We start from the raw sequence: 23,263 nt of genomic DNA on the forward strand, positions 1-23,263 counted from the left end.
TTGCTGGAGGAGTAATCATGATCTGTGGGGAGCAGTGATGGCATGGACTGTGGTCTGAGATTCCTATTCCTCCGTATTACCAGAGTTATCATCGATGACTTCTGCCAGGAGAGTCAGGTACTTGGTATGCAGGTGACACTGCTGACAATTTCGAAGAAGTTGTCATCTTCACAGTTCTCTCTCATTCTGAGCATAGCAGCATTGGCACAGGCAGTAGGAATAATGACCCTTTGCCTCCACCTTTCGAGTGAATGCTAGCCTTGTCTAAGACAGTAAAGAGTGCAGTGGGCTCTATGATGTATTCAACATCATGTCACCCCACTTGATGTTGGGGGAATCTTGAACTTGGAAAATGAAAGTAGGATTTCAATTGACTGTACTTACTGTTCTCAGCCTTGATGGTGCCATAGAACTTGCCATGGGTAGAATCATTTCTGGATATGTAGTCCCTCTTATTGAGTTCAAGGAAGGAGTCACTGATGGGCACAGTATCCACTTTGGAAGCAGTCTGGTAACTAGACACTCAATACAGACAAACCCATTTAATCCAACTTTTACCTCATGACAGAGTGGGAAGGCTGGCACTGCACAAAAAGGCGAGGCTTCTATTTAGTGGAGAGGAACTGAGAGAGCTGCATGGGTTTTAAATATGAAAATGAAAGTAATACATTTTAGGCCAAGTCCAGGAAGCAAGCAAGGTTGCATAGCAAGGCTTACAAGTTGTTCAAAGCCATTTGGTTCCTGAATTTCAGATAGCAGGTAACATGAGTTTTGATAGCAAATAATTTATACAAAAGTTTATCTGAATATATTCATCTTCAGATTCCAGAAAGCAAAAATTTGGATAGTGAGAGATACTCATATTTACTGCTTGCTTACAGGCACCCACACATGCATGCATTCACTCACTCATTCATTTAGGACCTCGGCTTATTGCAAGAGCTGGGAGATTAAACAACTATCATCTAAACTACAGATAATCATATGAAGGTGAGTAGATATATGTAACTCTATAATTATAAAAGAACAACTATGATTCCCAAAGTGCCCAGTATGTGAGAGGAGCTTGTTTTGGTTTCATTTAAATATGTACATATTGGATTGAATATGCAGTTGATCTTTAAACAACATGGGTTAAATCAAGTGGGTCCACTTATACACGAATTTTTAAAAATAAATATATTGAAAACTTTTCTGTAAATTTGCAACAATTTGGAAAATCTTGCAGATGAAAAGTGTAGTCTAGCAATATTGGAAAAGTTAAGAAAATGTTAGGTATGTCATGAATGCATAAAACATATGTCAATTCTGTGTTATCATTTATTACCATAAAATATACATGAATCTATTATGAAAAGTTAAAATAAAAATTAGGCTGGGCCTGGTGGCTCACATCTGTAATCCCAGCACTTTGGGAGGCCGAGGAGGGTAGATTGCTTGAGCTCAGAAGGTCAAGACCAGCCTGGGAAACATGGCAAAACCCCATCTCTACAAAAAAATACAAAAATTAGCTGGGTTTGGCAGCAGGTACCTGTAGTCTCAGCTACTTGGGAGGCTGAGGAAGGAGAATCATCTGAGCCCTGGAGGTCGAGGCTGCAGTGAACTGCACCACTGCACTCTAGCCTGGGCTGCTGAGTGAAACTCTGTCTCAAAAAAAAAAAACAAAGTAGTTAAAATTTACCAAAACTTATGCACATAAACACATAAAACTATACATGACACTAGTCACAGTTTAGGGAAATTAAACACATGTAAAGATGCAGTATTAAATTATAATGGCATAAAGTAATTGTACCACATACTGCACTGCTGTGATAATTTCTTTTTTTTTTTTTTGGAGACGGAGTCTTGCTTATCGCCCAGGCTGGAGTGCAGTGGCGCGATCTCGGCTCACTGCAAGCTCCGCCTCCTGGGTTCACGCCATTCTCCTGCCTCAGCCTCCCCAGTAGCTGGGACTACAGGCGCCTGCTGCCACACCCAGCTAATTTTTGGCATTTTTAATAGAGACAGGGTTTCACCATGTTAGCCAGGATGGTCTCGATCTCCTGACCTCGTGATCCACGTGCCTCTGCCTCCCCAAGTGCTGGGATTACAGGCATGAGCCACTGCACCCGGCTACTGTGATAATTTCATAGCTACCTCTTGTTGTTATTGTGGTAAGCACAAGTGTTGTGAGTATCCACTTAAAACACTGAGTAACGCTAATCATATCCACATGAACAGTTGTCTCTCCAGTAAATTACATCACAGTAAAACGTGATCTCTTACAGTTCTCATGTATCTTTCATCATGTTTAGTGCAACACTGTAAACTTTGAATAACGTCATGGGACCCATTCAGAGTGCCACTAGTGATGCTGGAAGTGCTGCCAAGAAGCAGAGAAAAGCTATGAAATTACAAGAAAAGCTGTGAAATTACAAGAAAAAGTTGAACTGCTTAATATGTACCATAGGTTGAAAGCTACCGCTGCAATTGCCACCATTTCATACAGATGATTCATCTTGTAAACAGATGATGCATTGATAAATACAACACAGTACTGGAAATGTATTTTCTCTTTTTTATGATTTCTTAATAACTTTTTTGGCTTAGCTTACTTTATTGCAAGAATACAGTATATAATACATATAACAAACAAAATATGTGTTCATCAGTTGTTTTATGTTACTAGTAAGGCTTCCAGTCAACAGAATGCTATTAGTCATTAAGTTTTGGAGAAGTCAAAAGTTATGCATGGATTTCAACTGCACAGGGCATTGGCACTCCCAACCTCCAAGTTGCACAAAGGTCAATTGTATGTTACAAAACATAACTAACTATCAGATCATTATTTCACTAGTGTTTCACTAAAAGGAAATAAGACTAGTGTTAAAGAAATAATAACATGGGTGGTCCATGAGTGTGGCAGAATCTGGAAGGTGTTTTGTGAATGACTGTGTTTGAAAAACACTTGGACAGAGTGAGCTGGGAGCACAGAGAAAACTTCCAATCCCAGCTTGGTAGGAGACCCACAGAAAGTGTCCCAGTGTAGGTCCACTCATATTCCACTTAAACTATTCTGACACCATCTTGAAAAGTTTAAAGAACTAGTCATTAATAAAGAGCAATGATAATGCTTTGTGATTTAGTGAAGGTGATGGGTGTAGAATTCAGCTGTTAGTGCAAATGGCTTGGTTTGATTTTCATGAGTTCGTTAGAGTTTATAACCTACGAAAAAGTCCTGGTGCAGGTTTTACTGTTTTGGATGCAAGTAAAAGAAGAAAGAGTCTTTGGTTAGTAATCAGTCGGCCAAAACTGAAGAGGAACTTCTCTCCGGATTGCATATTCTGAGACTATCTTTAAGATTTGTGGTATCACACTTAGAGACAGGAATCGTTTGTGGTTTTAATCAGATGAGAAAGTTGGATGTGGCGTATGACTAACATGTATTGCATTGTTGCCATCAGGGCTTTGTAAAGATCAAGGTTTTGATCTTTTAATAGTATTGCTTAGTCTTTTCATGGTCAGTAGGACTGATAATTAAAATTCATAGCAATGTGAGGGAGGAATCTGGTAGAAAAGAATTTTCTTAGCAATGCTTCTGTTGCTATCAGAAGTAAATTTTTGTTATTTGTTTTTGCATGAAAAATTGAAACATCACACAAAGTCTGTTTGCAAAGCATGTCTCCTGCCCACTCCAGACCTCAGTTCTAATCCCCTAGTGAATCTACCATCCAGTTTCCCATGTACCTACATGCATTAGTATGTAAATACCTTTTCAAAATATAAATGGAAGCAAAATATACTCTTCAACTTCTTGCTTTCTCATTTAACAGTGTATCTCATAATTTTTTTTAACAGTTACATAACTTATTTAACCAGTGTCCTGTCATGAACATTTAGAGTTGCTCCCAGACTTTGGCTGTTGGTTGATTGACTGTTCATTTGTTTGAAGGAGGGTGAGCTTATGCATGATTTTCATGTTTGAGTGTGCTCTACATTTCCTAGGACTGAAGACACCCATTCACTCAGTGGGAGTCATTTGGATATGATGTCTGTCTAATGGCAAGTCAAGGACACAGATCCTAGCTTTCTGGACTATTCATTGGTGGGATGGTAGGGATAAGCAATTTTCTCATCAGATGTGACATCTTAATCTCTCAGCCCCAAGGACACTCAGCATCCTCTATTGAGCTCTGGATGGATCTAAAGGATTAAGATCATAGAATTTGGGTTTTTATAGCATAGATATCTATTTTCAGGTATTATACATATACCCTCGATTGACTTAGATTCGGTAGTGAGTTTATGAGATGCTAGACAGCATGGTGTGGTGAAACAGTGATAAAATTTGGAATCAGAAAACCAAATTCAAGTCCAGCTTCTCTACACTGGCATCATTATTGTTGACAAGGTACTCACCTTGTCTATGCATCAGTTTCCTCATCGGTAAAATAGGGATGATGTTGACATAAAAATAGATGTCTGTGAAAGTACACACTAAACACAATCATTGCACAAAAGTTAGTTATTATTTAACCCAACTCCTTTCTTACAATGAAAGGTGGACTCAAGAGGTGGGAAGTGGCTTTCCTAGGCCTATACATACATCTGTGATTTAACAATCTTTATATCTTTTGTGTTTGTCATCAAAAATTTCAAAAGCAGAGCTGAGCTTAAAAGAAGAGAACATTGGAAAGAATAAGAAAAGGTTGTAACTTAATTTTTCTCATCTACTGTTTGTGCTTTAGTTATTTTATTTTTATAAAACTTGAAATATATAAATCTCAGTTTTCTGATTATCTTCTATGATTCCTGGTGCTTGCTTTGTTTTGGTGGTTTAGACATGAGTAACACTGTACTAATTTGAAATTAAAATTGCTTCTTCCAGTGTTACACACACACATCACACCCAGCAAAAAAGCTCGGAATTTAAAAAATAAAAATAATGCCAGAAGTATGAGTGGCTGTTCACCAGTTGGAAATAGCTTCTCACACTGGATGGTAAACAGTAGCCTTTAGAATCTTTCCAAATAACCATCACCAAGAATTGCTTTTAATTCATTCCCAGATGCTAAATAGGAGACCACAGAGCACTTTGTATTACAAGGAAGAAAAAAAAAAAGGCTGAACATTGAATAAACAAAAACACAATCTAGTGCAATCTCTTTTTTGTAAGAGTGTTGATTTGAAAGGCTTCCATGATGACCCAGCATAAAGAAGGAGTGAATGTTTGGGATGACCAGTGTCCCAGTTGTCCTGGTTTGATCATTACACATTGTATGCATGTGTCAAAATATCACAAGTACCCCCAAAATATGTATAACTATTATGTATTAACAAAAAAATCAGTATAATTGTTATCACATATAATGATATACTAATTTTGATAAGAGCAACATTTTAGGCATTAATAAATGTAGCTTTTAAAGAAAGCCTCTAAAGCTAAAAATTGTTCTGAAAATGAATCCTGTGTACTTATGGTTTTGAGTAGTGGATTTTCAGCAGTTCTCTGGTATGTACTCACTTCAGTGCCCTGTGGATGGGCAGAATTGGACTGGATTTTTGAAGACGAGACTATTGATAGTTCCAATAGCTTACTTCTTCTTCCATTCTGAAATCAATATGTGAAGGCATTGCAATAACATTTTGGAACAAGAGACTTCAAGAACACATAGAAGAGGCATACCAGGACTTATCTTTATGTCTGGCTTCTCTTTCTTTTTAAACTTGAGATATAACCCACATATTATAATAGTCACCCTTTTTAAGTATACAATTCAGCATATTCACAAAGTTGTGTAACCATCACCAGTATATAACTTCAGAACATTTTCACCCCCCGAAAAGGAACCCCATATCCATTAGCACACACTACCCTAGGCAATAGCTAATTTACTTTCTATCTCTATGGATTTGCCTTTTCTGAACATTTCATATAAATGGAATCATACAATGTGTGTCCTTCATGTTTGACTTCTTTCACTCAGCATTACTATGTTCAAGGCTTACCCACGTGGTAGCATGCACCAGTACTTTCTTTTTATGGCCAAATAATATTCCATTGTAAAGATATAACACAGTTTGTTTATCTGCCTATCAGTCGATGGACGTTTGCGTTGTTTAAACTTTTTGGAAACTGAGAAGAATGAGGCTAACAAATGCTAACAACATTTACATACAAGTTCCAGTGAGGACAGGTGCTTTCCATTCTCTCAGGGATACACCTGGGAGTGGAATGGATGAGAGTCTGCTGTCTGTTTATCCAAGTCACCTTACTGGTAAACTGAGAAAAAAAGGGAATGAGATGCATTTGGATAAATTAGGAGACCGGATAGGTATGTACTGATAGAGAGGCTGTGGTCTTTGGGTTATAACTCATTGTTCTCTTGCCTCCAACAGTCAATGACATAACCAGTTCCTGACCTTCTGGAAACAAGCCCATAGATAGACTGTAAATCCCAGCGGTTTGCAGTGTTTCTACCCCATGAGACATGAGGAATAATCATACACCCCAGTTAGTTGACAGTGCACCACTTGGGCTATTTCTCCGTGGTGGAGGGAGCTATGAGTGTAGCCAAGGGAAGGAAAAAAGCTATTGGGATTTTTCCATTTTTTTAATATATGGTGGGTGTAATTTGAAAAGAGGCTCTTGGTGCTCTGTTCATCCTGCAGAGGACTTAGCTTTTATTATGATCACATGGAGGCTTCACTCTTTTGAGATGAGGGTATTTTGCAGGGATGAAGACAAACAGGGGCAGCTCTGTAGTGTATACAAAAATGTAAACGTAGTGTAAAACAGTTCATCATGTCCTGTTTTCCTTCAGGGAATGGAAGATGTTAACAGAGAGAAAAGTTTGAAGGCAGACATTTAGAAGAAGCTAGGAGGAGAAGCATCTTATATTAATGTGGGCCAAAAATGGAAGTGTGGCTTGGCTTTTTAAAATCCTGTGGGGCTGGGCGCGGTGGCACACGCCTGTAATCCCAGCACTTTGGGAGGCTGAGGCGGGCAGATCACCAGGTCAGGAGATCAAGACCATCCTGGCTAACATGGTGAAACCCCATCTCTACTAAAAATACAAAAATTAGCTGGGCGTCTTGGTGGGCACCTGTAGTCCCAGCTACTGGGGAGGCTGAGGCAGGAGAATGGCGTGAACCCGGGAGGCGGAGCTTGCAGTGAGCCGAGATCGCGCCACTGCACTCCAGCCCGGGTGACTGAGCGAGACTCCATCTCAAAAAAAAAAAAAAAATCCCATGGCTGGTTTACTAGTAATAACGTTATTTCAAAATATTTTGTTTTCAAAACTTTTTAGGTGTTATTTATGCTAGTGTAAAGAATAAAGTCTGGCTAATTGGAAATCTGTTAGACATGGTACACTGTCATTTTTTATTATAATAACCAGAAAGGACCACTACACTAAGAGAAAAAGTGCTGCTTTCTCTGCCGTCCCCGTATGAGCCCAGCCGTCCAGAACAGACCCCATGCTGGAAGGTTTTCCACACTGTAAGGACAAGTTTCATATTGACTGCACTGGTTCCCCGGAAAACCTTTCGTCTGCCTGGGATGAATGGTAGACTGTCCAGAGAACCAGATTTTCTTTCTACCTATATGTTACATTTATCCTGCATTCAGAGCAGAAGTAAGAAAATAGGCTAATTCCCCTTTGTGAAAACCTGTGGGACTTCCATGCCATCCCTGAATACCATGTGGGGGCCCCCAGCCAGTTTGCTAAGGTGTTAATGATCTATAATTACTTCCCGTGTTGCCTCCTTACGGGTTTTTGCTTTCGTGCACAGGCCTTTGGGGCCTCAGCCCAAAGAAGTACGATAGATGATGGAACTTAATTGGGTCCTTTTAGGAAAGTGGCCCCTTCAACAATACAGAGAAAAGCCCTCCACTTAGGGCAAGCCACACATTGAGTTAATCATTATACTCTTTAACTGATAATTAAATGAAGAAATAGTTCTCTGCTGCCACAGTCATTTTTATTCTTTTGAGACAGGGTCTTGCTCTGTCACCCAGGCTGGAGTGCATCATGGCTCACTGCAGTCTCAGCCTCCCTGGCTCAGGTGATCCTCCCACCTCAGCCTCCCAAATAGCTGGACTACAGGTGTTCCCCACCACACTCGGCAAATTTTTGCATGTTTTGTAGAGACAGGATTTCACCATGTTACTCAGGCTGGTCTCAAATTCCTGGGTCAAGTGATCCACCTTCCTTGGCCTCCCAAAGTACTGGGATTATAGGTGTGAGCCACCATGCCTGGCCCGCCACAGTGACTTTTTTAAATAAACTTTTTTTTTTTTTTTTTTGAGACGGAGTCTCGCTCTGTCGCCCAGGCTGGAGTGCAGCGGCCGGATCTCAGCTCACTGCAAGCTCCGCCTCCCGGGTTTCTGCCATTCTCCTGCCTCAGCCTCCCAAGTAGCTGGGACTACAGGCGCCCGCCACCTCGCCCGGCTAGTTTTTCGTATTTTTTAGTAGAGACGGGGTTTCACCGTGTTAACTAGGATGGTCGGGATCTCCTGACCCGTCTCAGCCTCCCAAAGTGCTGGGATTACAGGCTTGAGCCACCACGCCCGGCCAACTTTTTTTTTTAAGAGAAGTTTTAGGTTCACAGCAAAGTTAAGTGGAAAGTACAGAGTTCTCATATACCTTCTCCCCACACCACATACACACAACCTCTCCCACTACCAAAAAATTCCCCACCACAGTGATACGTTTGTTACAATCCATGGCCCTACATTGACATATCATTATTTCTCAAAGCCTACAGTGTACATTAGGGTTCATTCTTGGTGCTGTATGTGTATGGGTTTTGACAAGTGTAGAATGACATGTATCTACCCTTACAGTATCATACAGAATAGTTTCACTGTCTAAAATTTCTCTGTGCTCTGCCTGTTCACCCCGCCCTCTCCTCAGTCCCTGGAAGTCACTGATCTTTTTTACTGTCTTCATGGTTTTGCTTTTTCTAGAATGTCATATAGTTGGAATCATACAGTATGTTCCCTTTGCAGACAAGCTTCTTTCACTTAGTGATATGCATTTAGGCTCCTCCATATCTTGTCATGGCTTGATGGCTCATTTTTTAGTGCTAATATTCCATTGTCTGGAAGAACCACAGTTTATTTATTCATTTACCTACTGAAGGACATCTTGATTGCTTCCAAGTTTTGGCAATTAAAAATAAAGCTGCTATAAGCATCCTTGCACAGGTTTTTTATGGAGGTAAGTTTTCAGTTCACTCGGATGAACACCAAAGAGTGTGAGATCTAAGTCATATGGTAAGAGTATGTTTAGTTTTATAAGAAACTGCCAAACCATCTTCCAAAGTGGCTGTACCATTTTGCATTCCCACCAGCAATGATTGAGAGTTCCTATTGCTCCACATCCTTGTCAGCATTTGGTATTGTCAGTGTTTTGGACTTAGCCATTCTAATAGGTGTGTAGTTGTATTTCATTGTTGTTTTAAGTTGGAATTCCCTAATGTCATGTGATGTTGAACATTTGTAGTAATGTTTTTAAATCTTAGACAAAACTATTCGGTTCTTCCAGACCCAGTACCCCTTTTTTCTTAAAGCATGATGATGCCATTTTACTTATAAATAACATGCAAAGAAGCTAAGCAGACTTTTTGCTAATGTTTCATTTTTTATGCTGTGTGAGAACGATGGTCTTGTCTATCTTATTCTCAATGGTATTCCCCCAAACCAAGACAGTACCTGGTCCATATGGTTCACTGACTAAATATTTACTGTAGTTGGTTAAGTAGTGGCCTCTAAAACGGTATCCCCACATTTGAATCCCTAGAATCTGTGAACATTGTTGTTTTGGGAACAATGGTCCTTGTAGATGTAATTAAATTTAGGATGTTGAGATGGAGAGATCATCCTAGATTATCTGGGTAGACCAATGCAATGAGAAGTACCCTTATAAGAGAAAAGCAGAGGGAAAGATGAGACAGGCAGAAGAAGAGAAAGAGGAGGAGGAAGCAATGTGACCTCAGAGGTGGAGATCAAAGTGATGTGGCCACAGGTCAAAGAGCACCTACAACTACCAGAAACTGGAAGAGGCAAAGAAAGGACCCTCCCCTAAAACTTCTCGAATGAGTGTGGCCCAATGGACCCTTTGATTTCAGACTTCTGGCCTCTAAGCCCTACGTATCCTCTAGTCAATTTTCCATATCCATGGAGTTGCTTATTCTGGACATTTTATATAAATGGAATCATGAAGTGTGTGATCTTTTGTGTCTGCCTCACTAAAATTAGTATAATAGCACCTCTTGTTGTACTCTAAATATATTATAATATTCCTTTTACTTTCTTAAAATTCATAGGTAATATGACCTACTTACACATATACTTTTTTAAATAGCATTCCTTAAAATAAAAATAACTTTTAAAATAAGTATACGTTGTAACATTTCTACACTAGGCTATTTATTTCATAGGATAGTAGGATCCCTGAATGTGCTTTACTATTTATGAAGCAGTATCACCATGAATGTGCCAATGATGGTAGCTGGGACACAGATATGCAGTGTTGAAGTCTCAAATACAATAATCAGCATTTCCCTTGATGATAACCTGATTTCTCCAAATGATGAACAGTTCTTTTTTTTTTTAATTTTTAATTTTAAAATAAAGTAGAGGTGGAGTTTCACTACGTAGCCCAGGCTGCTCTCAAATTCCTGTCCTCGAGTGATCCTCCTGCCTAGGCCTCCCAAAGTGCTGGGATTACAGGCATGAGCCACTCACTACACCTGGCTAGTTCTTGATAAAGTTCCAAATAAACCAAAGTTCAATTTTCTCTCAGTCTGCACAGTAGTTATGGCCTTGGAAGCTTCAGTGTGTGTTCACAACCTGCAAGAAAATATTTGGTGTTTACTTGTAAAAGAGAGTTAGGCTCTCAACTCCGAGGATTACAGATGGGTTTTTCACCTACATGAATGTCTGGCAGAACACTCAAGAGTCATGTTAGACACAAAAAAACAGTTTTCATAGAGTGGCACTGTCCTGTGCATTGAAAGGCATGTTGCATCCCTGGCCTCCTCTCTCTAAATGCCAATAGTGACTACAATCACTGCACTGACCAGAATGTCCCCCAGGAGAGCGTCCATCCCTGCTGAGGACCAGGGGCTGAGCCCTTCTCAACTTCAAAACCACTTCTACGTGCCTGATCACCTCTGAGTCCATATTCCATTGATTTCTTTCTCCTCTCTTCCATATGTAATTTCTCCCTATTTGTCATTCTCCATTCATTCATCAACCCGATCAGCCATTCTTTCATTAAAAAAAAATAAAAACACATTCTTCAAATCTCTCTTCTGCCCTACTGCTGACTTATATCATACTGTATCTCTCACATGGATTTTACAATATTCTCTTAACTGATGTCCTTCCTTCAAGTCCTGATGTCCTCATCCCTACTCTACTCTTGATATCAAAGGGTATCATCAGACATGCAGATTAGGTCAGGCCAGGCCTCTGCCCAGGATATCCCAGAAGGCCAAACTATGTTCTACAACATAGTGCCTCATCATCAGGTTCTCCCCAAACATCTGCTTCTCACATTTCAGAAAAATGTGAACCACTTTTTTTTCTTCTGCTTCTGTTTTTGAGATGGAGTCTCGCTCTGTCGCCCAGGCTAGAGTGCAGTGGCATGATCTTGGCCCATTGCAACCTCCACCTCCTGGGTTCAAGTGATTCTGCTGCCTCAGCCTCCTGAATAACTGAGACTACAGGTGCCTGCCACCACACCCAGCTAATTTTTGTATTTTTAGTAGAGACAGGGTTTCACCATATTGGTCAGGCTGGTCTCAAACTACTGACCTCAGATGGTCCACCTGCCTTGGCCTCCCGAAGTGCTGGGATTACAGGCATGAGCCACCACGCCCGGCCTGAACCAGTTTTTAAGACATGATTGGTATACAGTAAACTGCACATATTTAACAGTTTTATCGAGGTATAATTCGTGTACTACACAATTCACCCATCTAAAGCACGTAATCCAATAACTTTTAGTGTAGTCACAGGGTTCACACATGTTTAAAATATACAAGTTGAGGGCTGGACATGGTGGCTCATGCCTGTAATCCCTGCACTTTGGGAGGCCAAAGCAGGTGGATCACCTGAGGTCAGGAGTTCAAGGTCAACCTGGCCAGCCTGGCCAACATGGCAAAACCCCATCTCTACTAAAAATACAAAAAGTATCCAGGTGTGGTGGCGCGTGACTGTAGTCCCGGCTATTTGGGAGGCTGAGGCACAAGAATGGCTTGAACCTGGGAGGTGGAATTTGCAGTGAGCCAAGATTGTGCCACTGCATTCTAGCCCAGGCAACAGAGGAGACTCTGTCTCAAATAAAATAATATATACAGGTTGACACATTTTAACATAGGTACCTATCCCTGAAATCATTACCACAATCAAAATGATATTCATCACCCCCTAAAGTTTTCTTATGCCTATTTGTAATTTATTTTCCCTTCCCTAGCAACCACTTACTTGCTTTCTGTCATTATAAAGTACTTTACATTTTCAAGAATTTGATATAAACAAATCATGTAGTGTGTACTGTTTACTTTGTCATTTGTCTTGCTCTGGCTTCTACAATCAGCATAATTATTTTGCGATTCATCCATGTTGTAAACATATGCCCATAGTTTATTCTTTTTGTTGCTGAGTAGTATTCAGTTGTGTGATTATACCACAATTTGTGTACTTACCCGTTAATGGTAATTGGGTTGTTTCCAGTTTGGGGCTATAACCAAAAAAAAAAGCTGTTGTGAACATTCATATATGAGTATCTGGTCATATTGCTTTTGTTTCTCCTGGGCAAATACCTAAGAGTGGGATGGCTGGATCATATGATAAGTATATGTTAAGAAACTTATATATGTTAAGAAACGTATCATATAAGTATATAAGTAGACTTTTTAAGAAACTACCAAACTATTTTCCAAAGTGGTGGTACCATTTTGTGTTTCCTCCAGAGGCGTATGAGAGGTTCAGCTGCTCCAGGTCCTCACCAACTCTTGATGTGTCAGTCTTGTGAATTCTGGGGAACACATTTGGACCATAGCAGTAGGTCCCCAATAAATATTTGTTGGATAAAAATATAATTGCTGACTATTACAGTAATGTATGTCGGTCACTTTCTATGTGCCAGGCACTATACTAAGTGTTTTGCATATGTTTTCTCATTTCATTCTCCTAACAAATCTAGGAGATGAGCACTATTTTATTTTCATTTAGAAAATGGGAAACTTAGCCCTTCTAGTGGATATGTAGCAGTGTGCCTCACAGTTTAAACTCTAGTGGTTCTAACCTCCTAGTAGTTCCCACTACATATTATCCAGCATCCTGGATGCTTCTTTACCCATCCTTTAGTTAAACCATCTTCCTTTTGATACAGACAGGAGACAGGGAAATACTGGGTAGAAGAGGGTGGTCCCCTGGCAAAGACCCCACCCTCCAGCCTGGAAACCCACTGCCCTAAATAGGAACAGGCATTCCTGTTTTCACACCCCCTATCCTGTACCCATATAAACTCCAAATCCCAGGCTCCACAGGCAGACAAACAGAAGAGCAGCAGAATGGCACAGCAGAGAAGGAGAGAAGAGAAAAAACGTCTGAACATCGAGAGGAGTTCGGCTGGGGACAACCGGAGAGGAGATCAGCTGCTGGATAACCAAACTCCAGGGGAAGATCATTTTCCCACTCCATCCCCCTTCCAACTCGCCATCCATTCCACTGAGAGCCACCTCCACCACTCAATAAAACCCCTGTATTCACCATCCATCAAGTCCATGTGTGACCTGATCCTTCCTGCACGCTGGACAAGAACCCGGGTACCAAGATGGCACTGAGCTGGTTAACACTTAAGCTGTCAGTGACGGCAGAGCTAAAAGAGCACTGTAGCATGCCCACTGGGGCTTTGAGAGTTGCAGACACACATCCCTAGACTCCTAACCTGGGACCAGAGCCCCAAGAGCACTTGCCTGGGCTCCCTGCACCCTGCTCGTCTGCGTGCTTCTCCTCCCGTAAGGGGTTTGAGCAGCAGCTGCAGCCAAACAGACGAGCCACACCCCTGTCACACATCCTGTGACAGGGGTCAGGGAACTCTCCTATTTTGCTTTAGCCAGACCCAGGTTCCCTGGCCATCCAGTTGAACCAGAGTTTTTCTATATATATATATACACATATATATATGCACCTACTCATAGAATTCTGTGGATTGTTTTTCAAAGCCTTTTCACATTATCCTCTGAAATCTTCTTACTGTGTTACTGTTTTCCCTACTCAAGGATTGGGACCGAATGCAAGGCTTGGCTCATCATAGCATCATTGTCACAAACGGCAATGCCAGAGACAGGATGTAACCTTCTGAGAGTGATACTTTTCCTCTGCAACTTGAAAAATGTAGCTCTGGCCGGGCGCGGTGGCTCAAGCCTGTAATCCAAGCACTTTGGGAGGCCGAGACGGGAGGATCACAAGGTCAGGAGATCGAGACCGTCCTGGCTAACACAGTGAAACCCCATCTCTACTAAAAAATGTAAAAAAACTAGCCGGGCGAGGTGGCGGGTGCCTGTAGTTCCAGCTACTCGGGAGGCTGAGGCAGGAGAATGGCGTGAACCCGGAAGGCGGAGCTTGCAGCGAGCTGAGATCCGGCCACTGCACTCCAGCCTGGGTGACAGAGCGAGACTCTGTCTCAAAAAAAAAAAAAAAAAGAAAAGAAAAATGTAGCTCTAACTATTTTCTCTTGTTTAAAGAGAGCTGTGATCACAGTCAGTGTTATTTGAAACTTATTAATGAGACATAATATGCAGCTGTAGTATTTTTAAATAAAATGAATAATTTTCCTAATTCCAGAAAACCTTCAAACGTAGAAGGTGAAATATAAATGAAGACAAAGGAACTCATGAACCTCAAAGAAATTTAACTTTATCTGAAGGAGAGTCACCCAATCATTATTTTTATGATTTCAAGGTTTCCTGTTTTGGAGGATTTTCAGTATTTTTTTACCCTTATCCTCTATGTTAGGGTGTGAAAATGTTAAGTATTTTTGAGGGAACTGGGATTAGTAGTTATGCCTATAATATTTTGTTTATGTTAGTGGCTGAGGAAGAAGCAGGACTGAGAAGTATATTTCAAGCAGCTTCTGAGAAATTCCCAGTAGTCGGTAATACCTGCCAGATTTTCAACTCCCCAGATAATGGTCAGTTAGATGTGGTTTTTACAGGTTCACAGGAGGGAGGCAGAAACATAAAAAGAGTGAGCTGATTTCCAGGAAGAGTAGTTCCTGGTGGTTAAGTGAACGGTAAAGAAGTTCAGTTTCAAAGTCCGATTGGAAATTGCAGCTATGGAATTCAGAGTAATTGTCGCTGAGGCTTTATAGCCTGTGGATTTGGCCTGCTGTGCACACTGAGTGGTTCTTGGTTTCTAGCCCAGAGCAAAGTGGCAGTGAAGCACAAACACATATGCAAGACCTTCTCGGGGGGTTACTGGGTTTGCTGGAATTATGCATGGAATTAACCGGCAACTCAAGGAGTTAAAAGAAAGCTCTAGAATGTGGGAACTCCTACGGCAATCCAGTTGACTAATCAAAATTATTTTGAAATAGCTCTTCATAGTGGGTTTTGTTCCAAGCAAGGTAATGCCATCCATCACGAGCTAAATAAAACCCTGGTAAGATCAACACAGTCCTGGTAAGATACGTTTTATGATTAAAGCCCACAACAAAGTGATTTGTACAAAAGGACTGTATAGCGCAGTGCTTCTCAAATTCCCCTGTGCACACCAATCACCTGGCAATCTTGTGAAAAGAGAGATTCTAAGGAGGGTCCTGAGATGATGCATGTTAAAGCAGCTCCTGGGTGGGGCTGGTACAGCCAGTTCTCAGACAATGCTTTAAGTTGCAAAGGCAGGTACTTAAGTAAATACATTGCTCTTACATATTAGATTATGAAGTTGTCCTGTAAATTTCTTTGACAAGGTAAATTAGTCTGTTGTTAATAATCCTATTCACTCCTTGACAAAATAAACAAGTCTGTTGTTAATAATCCTATTCACTTTTAAAGGGTATGGGCATCCAATTCTTTTTTTTTTTTAATCAACTTTTATTTTAGATATGGGGGATACATGTGCAGGTTTGTCACAGGGGTATAGTGCACCCAGGGAGTGAGCATAATAAACAATAGTTTTTCAACCTACTCCCTCCCCGTCTAGTGGTCCACAGTGGCTGCTGTTCCCATGTTTCTGTCGTTGTGCACTCAATGTTTAGCTCATAGTTGTAAGTGAGAACATGTGGTATTTGGTTTTCTGTTCCTGAATTAATTTGCTTAGTATTTTGACTTCCAGCTCCATCCATGTTGTTGCAAGGACATGATTTTGTTCTTTTTTATGGCTGTGTAGTATTCCATAGTGTACATGTACCACATTTTCTTTATCCAGTCCACTATTGATAGGCACCTAGGTGGATTCTATGTCTTTGCTGTTGTGAATACTGCTGCAATGAACAGATGAGCATATGTGTCTTTTTGGTATAATGATCTATTTTCCTCTGGGTATATACTCAGTAATGGGATTACTGAGTCGAACAGTAGCTCTGATTTAAGTTCTCTGAGAAATCTCCAAACTGCTTTCCACAGTGACTGAACTAATTTACATTCCCACCAGCAGTGTATAAGCATTTCCTTTTCCCACAGCCTCACCAGCATCTTTTGTTTTTTGACTTTTTAATAATAGCGATTCTGACTGGTGTGAGGTGGTATCTCATTGTGGTTTTTGACTTGTATTTCTCTGACGATTAGTGATGCTGAGCATTTTTCCATGTCTTTTTTCAGTAGATATGAACACTTGCATGTCTTCTTTTGAGAAGTGTTCATGTACATCAAATTCTCATTTCTATCTTCTGCTTTAAAAAAAGGAGGGAGAATATGCCTTCGTTAATGACCTCATGGAAAAATCATTTTTAAAATCTCCATATTAGGCCAGGCATGGCAGCTCATGTCTGTAATCCCAGCACTTTGGGAGGCTGAGGCAGGCGGATCACCTGAGGTCAAGAGTTCAAGACCAGCTTGACCAACATGGTGAAACCCCGTCTCTACAAAAATACAAAAATTAGCCGGGCATGGTGGCAGACATCTGTAATCCCAGCTAGTCAGGAGTCTGAGGCAAGAGAATCGCTTGAACCCGAGAGGTGGAGGTTGCAGTGTGCTAGGTACAATGTGCATTCCAGCCTGGGCAACAGAGTGAGACTCCATAAAAAAAAAAAAAAAAACAAGAAAAAAACACCTCCATATCGAGCCCTTTTTTTTGAGACAGAGTCTTGCTCTGTTGCCCAGGCTGCAGTGCAGTGGCCCCAATCTGGAACTGCACCCTCGACTTCCTGGTCTCAAGCAATCCTCCCACCTCAGCCTCTCGAGTAGCTGGTTCCACAGACATACACCATCACACCTGACAATTTTTTTTTAACATTTTTTTTTTATTATTATACTTTAAGTTCTAGGGTACATGCGCACAACGTGCAGGTTTGTTACATATGTATACATGTGCCATGTTGGTGAGCTGCACCCATTAACTCGTCATTTACATTAGGTATATCTCCTAATGCTATCCCTCCCCCCTCCCCTCACCCCACGACAGGCCCCGGTGTGTGATGTTCCCCACCCTGTGTCCAAGTGATCTCATTGTTCAGTTCCCACCTATGAGTGAGAACATGCGGTGTTTGGTTTTTTGACCTTGTGATAGTCTGCTGAGAATGATGGTTTCCAGCTTCATCCATGTCCCTACAAAGGACATGAACTCATCCTTTTTTATGGCTGCATAGTATTCCATGCACACCTGACAAATTTTTAAATTTTTTGTAGAGACAGGGTCTCACCATCTTGCCCAGGCTTGCCTTGAACTCCTGGGCTCAAGCTGTCCTCCCGCCTTAGCCTCGCAAAGTGTTGGGATTACAGGCATTAGCCACGCACCCAACCTGAGTCTTCATTTAAAGACTGAAAATACCCATGCCATTTATTTGACGGATGCTCCTGATTATTAAAGAAGTTACAGTAAATCCAGTATGTTGCCTACATACAACAGTGGCATTCAAAAAGTATCTTACTAGCTGTTTCAGTAAGAACAGTCACTTTTGTGTTAAAATTTGAAAACAAGCGCTTCCTAGTTTGAGTATTAGGTTATCTTTAGCGCAGGACCATCCTGTTTTGGAGGTAGCATCACATGATAGTTTGAGCACAGACTTTGAAGTCAGACTTTCTAGATTCTAATCCCAGTTCTGCCACTTGCTGACTGCGTGCCTGTGGATGAGTGCGCAATGGTGTACTCATCTGTAAAATTGGTCTGCATTCTCCAGGTGTTACTGGATTGAGTAAAAATCTGCAAAGCTCCTAGAATGGTGCCCAGCACTTATATAAGCTACATAAGTGTTTGTTAAATATATGATTAAAATAAATAATATATGCCTTAATGTCATATCTTAGTTGCTCAGTGGTCCTATGGAATCCAGAAAGCCTGTTCTCTTTTTACCAACTAAAACATCCTACAAGACTTTGCCAACAAGTAGCTGGTCAGAGAGAAAGGAGCCTTCAGCCAACAACCTGAGAACCCCAAAATATATACATGACACTTGGAAATGCATTCATTTTCCTTATTTGATTAGATTTACCTCAGTCTTTTGGTTTTGCAGTTGGTGATGTACATTGGCCAAGTGGCCAAGGATATCTTGAAGTGGCCCCGTCCCTCCTCCCCTCCAGTTGTGAAACTGGAAAAGAGACTGATTGCTGAATATGGAATGCCGTCCACCCACGCCATGGCGGCCACCGCCATCGCCTTCACCCTCCTTATCTCTACTATGGACAGATACCAGGTAAGGTGGCCTGGTTATTCTTCCTACCCATCTACTGTGGCAGCAAATAGAGGCTGCACTTCTGAATTTTCTCTTAAAGCTGCTTTGAGGGACCTTAAGGTTTATGAAATGAAGATTAAGAGAACCTGAAACCTATTAAGCAGATGACAAATGCATCATAAATAAAGTGACCATATAATTTAGCATCTAAATCAGATTATGCCTGAGTGTGAACATCAGCACCATTAATAATGACACCAGGACAACTAGCATAATATGGACCATCCCCGGAGACCAGCATGTATTATCACCCTGGGCTGCCTGATGAGACAGTGCTTGAATTAGTGTTCTCATCCTCTGTTTGCAAGAGGAGTTTATGTCCTAGTAAATGATTCTCCAGGGCTGAGATGATTCTACCAAATCCCTCTGCCAGACTCCCCGGGGCCTGGGGCAGCAAAGAGTCTGTGACTCAAATTAGCCTCTAAGGATGTCTCTGCCCTGGTTAAGGCTCAGCCACTAGAAACGATGGCTCGAAGTTTTCTAGAATGTTCTAAATGGCAGAGGATTAATAAATGCTGAAAATAGAAGAATTTTACTTAATATCTGCTTAAATGCCAATTATAGTAAGACTTAAAAGGTTATACTATTACAGCAATGAAGTTATTTTTCCTATTTGAGACCTATGGCTCTAATCCTCTGTTTAATTTTATAAGTGTTTTCTTTTACCCATTGGAAGTTTTATTTGTTTGTTTGTTTATTTGTTTGTTTTTGAGACAGGGTCTCTGTTGCGAGGGCTGGAGTACAGTGGTACCATCAGCACTCACTGCAGTGTTGACCTTCTGGACTCAAGCAATCCTCCCATCTCAGCTTCTCAAGTAGCTGAGACCACAGCTATGCACCACTACACCCAGCTAATTTTTTAAAATTTTTTATAGTGAAGGGGTCTTGCTGTGTTGCCCAGGCTGGTCTTGAACTCCTGGCCTCAAGCAATCTGCCTGCCTGGGCTTGCCAAAGCACTGGGATTACCGGCATGAGCCACTGCACCCAGCCCCACTGGAAGTTTTAGATTCCGTTAAATCTAGCAGTCTTGTAGATAAATGGCAGTATTGTTTTTCCCTGTCCCTTTACCCCAGAAGACCAGGGATGTTCCACATTCCAGGTTATGCAGAAGCAGGAAGTCAAGCTTCATGTAGCTGGAAAGACCAGGACTACTGTGGGGTCCCAACTCTACTGCTATAGCCTTCTACCTGGTCATCTGGGTTTAGACCTCTCTTACATAAGAAAGGGACAGTTACAAGGAATATATTTGACTAGATATCATCTTTTGTCATAAGTTACTTAAATGTCATGCCAAAGTCAAACAATGTCTGAGCCCTTGGCACTGTCTGAATTAACTTAGTGCAGGCTGCTGAGCCATGTTGTACCCAATGTCAGCTGCCCTAAAAGGACATAGTGGGCCAAGCACCAGCTCCCATTGGGTTGCTCTTGGTGCCCAGAGAAGTCTATGAACATGGTAATGTCACTTAAGAGAAAAGCAGCAAGTGGAGGCTCACAGCAGCAAAACCACCACCATCACCACAGACACATCCATTGCAGAGCTGCCCAGTCCTCCTTAAAAAATTCTTGTCAACTTACATGATGTAGCAGTTTTCATAAGGTCGGAGTCATGTTGTGAATTTCTTTCCTATTTGATTTTTAATGGTGAATGTATTTAGCTAGCTGAGTTGTTTGCTCATAAACAGCTCTAAATATTGGTTTATTTATATATTTTATATTTATTGGTTTATTTATATATATTTATTTACATATATATTGGTTTATGTGTATTGAGTAACCCAAAAACTATTGAAATAAAATTTTTTAAATGTGTGTTGAGGCTACTGCCCACACCCTAATTTCCAAATATATTAACTCATTAATTCTTAACACTTTTAAATTAAAATCTGAGACTTAGTTAATGATAAACCTTAAGAACAGACATGACAATCAGGTGTTATGGTACTCACGTGTTACATGGGAAAGAACACACTGGAGTTGGACTCAGAAGGCATGGCCTGCAGTTCTGACTCTCACTTACTGGCTGTGTGACTTCAGGCAGATCATTTCACTTCTCTGAACCCCAAGCTCTTGTTGTGAGGGTCAAATGGGAGCATTGAGGGGAAAGTGCCTTTGTGATAAAGTTTATTAACAATGTCATTTATTATCATGGTTAAGGGCTTCCTCATTTGTAAAATGGGGCTAATAACTGAGCCTACTTCATAGGGTTATGTGAAGACTAAGGGAGATAGGATAAAGTGCTTTGCCTAATACAGACAGTGCTCTATTGTCTTTGATCTTACTATGGAATACCACAGACACTGGTGCTTGAAGCAGGTGGATTACATGCCTATGTCTAGTTTATAAGCAAAATATCTGTGTGTTCCTTATATGATTCAGTATTAGCCAGATTCCTCCAGCCGCTAGTGTTACTCAGCAGCAAATGTTGAGAGTCAGTAGAATCTGCAGAAGTGCTTTTGATATCTGGACGCAAATATGCCGATTCTTACTTTGGGCCCATTGCCCCTGCGTCTTCCACAGAGGAGGAGAAGTTGCTTGTTGGGATTTTCAGATTATAGCCCTGGCTATCTATCTACCTTGCTTCTTGGTCAAATTGTTTGTTTCTTGTCACTCTGATTTAAGAATAGGTAGAAATCAAAGTTATTCATTTCACTAAAACTGCCAGCACTGTAGTTGTGGTCATGAGTCTTAAAGCCAAGTCCTACTACATGTCACATGCATACTTATATGTTAGAAACTTCCTCCCAGAACTGTATACCTAGGTATCTTCCCCTTCTCTTTCTTCTGTCTCCCCTTTTAGAAAATGTTTTTAGATAATCAGATTGCTGGTCTGGGGAATGCAAGATTCGGACTAGCAATTCTTGCATTAATGAACCCTATTCCCACCTATGACATGAAATCATATGTCTGAGTGTGATCTAAGTCCCTTGTTTTTTCTCCTTACCCCACAGTATCCATTTGTGTTGGGACTGGTGATGGCCGTGGTGTTTTCCACCTTGGTGTGTCTCAGCAGGCTCTACACTGGGATGCATACGGTCCTGGTAAGACTTTGTGGTCAGGTCTTGTGGCGATTGTTTGAATGGTATTGTGGTCACTGTGTCAATATGTTTCTCATACTACTTATTTATAAAATTATTTGCATATGTAATTATATTTCTCATCATGCCAGTGCATTAAGTAATTATTATGTTCGGGTGCATGTACGATAAGAGTAATGAAACATTAAGGTAATATCAATGAGGCTGAGCCACGCTGAACCCTCAAGATTTTGAAAATGGGCTAGAACAGCGTTGGAGACTCCGGTCATTTATATTCACATCGGTTTACTGACGATGCAGCAAGCAGTGCAGGAAAAGCCCCCAGGCTCACAGACACAAGTGAGTAGTCGCAGTTCCCCACTTAGGTCTTCACAGAGAGGGGCCTGAAATCAGGGGTCTCCAGTGCCCTTGCAAGGTAAGGGTCCTACTAGGACAGAGGAGCCCAGAATCATGGCTTTGCTTCCTTCCATACTGTTTTAGGCTGGAGGCAGTGGTGGGAACACAGAGTCCCATCTGCATCTCAAAGTCCATCCACCCTTTTACCATATTAGAAATATTTTCCAGGGCCGCCATGATTGGCACAGTTAAAGTCCTTGAGAATTCAATTTCCCACAGCTGCCTTGAAGTTCCAGAGCATAAGGCTGGCCATGGTTGACCACAGGGGCGCTATTTATCATCGTAATGGATACAAGAAAGATTTCTTTAAAAAGATATGGGCCCTTGCTCATTATGTGTTTATCTCAATTCTGAAGCTCTAAAGTTAAGTTAGCAAAAAACCTGGGAGGGAAAGGCCCACGCCCCACACGGGCCTTCTTGCTTCTCTCCCTGGTCCCTGGTGTGGGTTTTTTATGGGAAACATGGAAGGGAGGAGGGCAGAAGGGCAGAAGCTGCAAAGTGAACAGATTGGGGAGATCGTTTGTCAAAAGGAACAGAGGCCGAAGTAACTCAGAGAAGGGGGTTTACGGCTTCCCAAGGATCTATCAGAGAGCAACATTATGCTTTCCTCTTAAAATGCAAAGGAAGGTGCTGATAGTAACTGACTCAAGGCCAAGCCTCAGAAGAGGCAGGCAAGTCTCCAAGTTTAAGGCGTGCTAAAAATCTCAGGAATCAAGATAAATAATTTGAATGCAGTTTTTTAAAAAATCAAAATTCATGCCACAAAACCCCATGATGAGCTAAATAGTCAAATTTTAAGTGAAGACAAGATCTGACCCTGTATTTGCATGCTATGCCTCACCTACTTCACCTCAGCCTAGCCCTGACCTGGGTGCTATCTGGGTGAAGGTGGACCTCAGATCTCGGAAATAAGAAAGGAGCAATGAAGGGCCAGTCCTGTAA

At 41.2% G+C, this 23,263-nt stretch overlaps 1 protein-coding gene across 2 annotated transcripts in view; it reads left to right on the forward strand.

Annotated features, from left to right (window-relative positions):
* Positions 1-23,263, forward strand: part of SGPP2 (sphingosine-1-phosphate phosphatase 2) — a 140,978-nt gene that overhangs the window by 80,512 nt on the left and 37,203 nt on the right. For both annotated transcript variants that reach the window (XM_001107876.4, XM_077957712.1), the window contains exons 3-4: positions 18,672-18,851; positions 21,839-21,928. In XM_001107876.4, the coding sequence (XP_001107876.1) occupies positions 18,672-18,851; positions 21,839-21,928 (270 nt within the window). The remainder of the gene's footprint in view (positions 1-18,671; positions 18,852-21,838; positions 21,929-23,263) is intronic.

Source organism: Macaca mulatta, chromosome 12 (genome assembly GCF_049350105.2).
Source record: "Macaca mulatta isolate MMU2019108-1 chromosome 12, T2T-MMU8v2.0, whole genome shotgun sequence".
Taxonomy (NCBI): Eukaryota; Metazoa; Chordata; class Mammalia; order Primates; family Cercopithecidae; genus Macaca; species Macaca mulatta.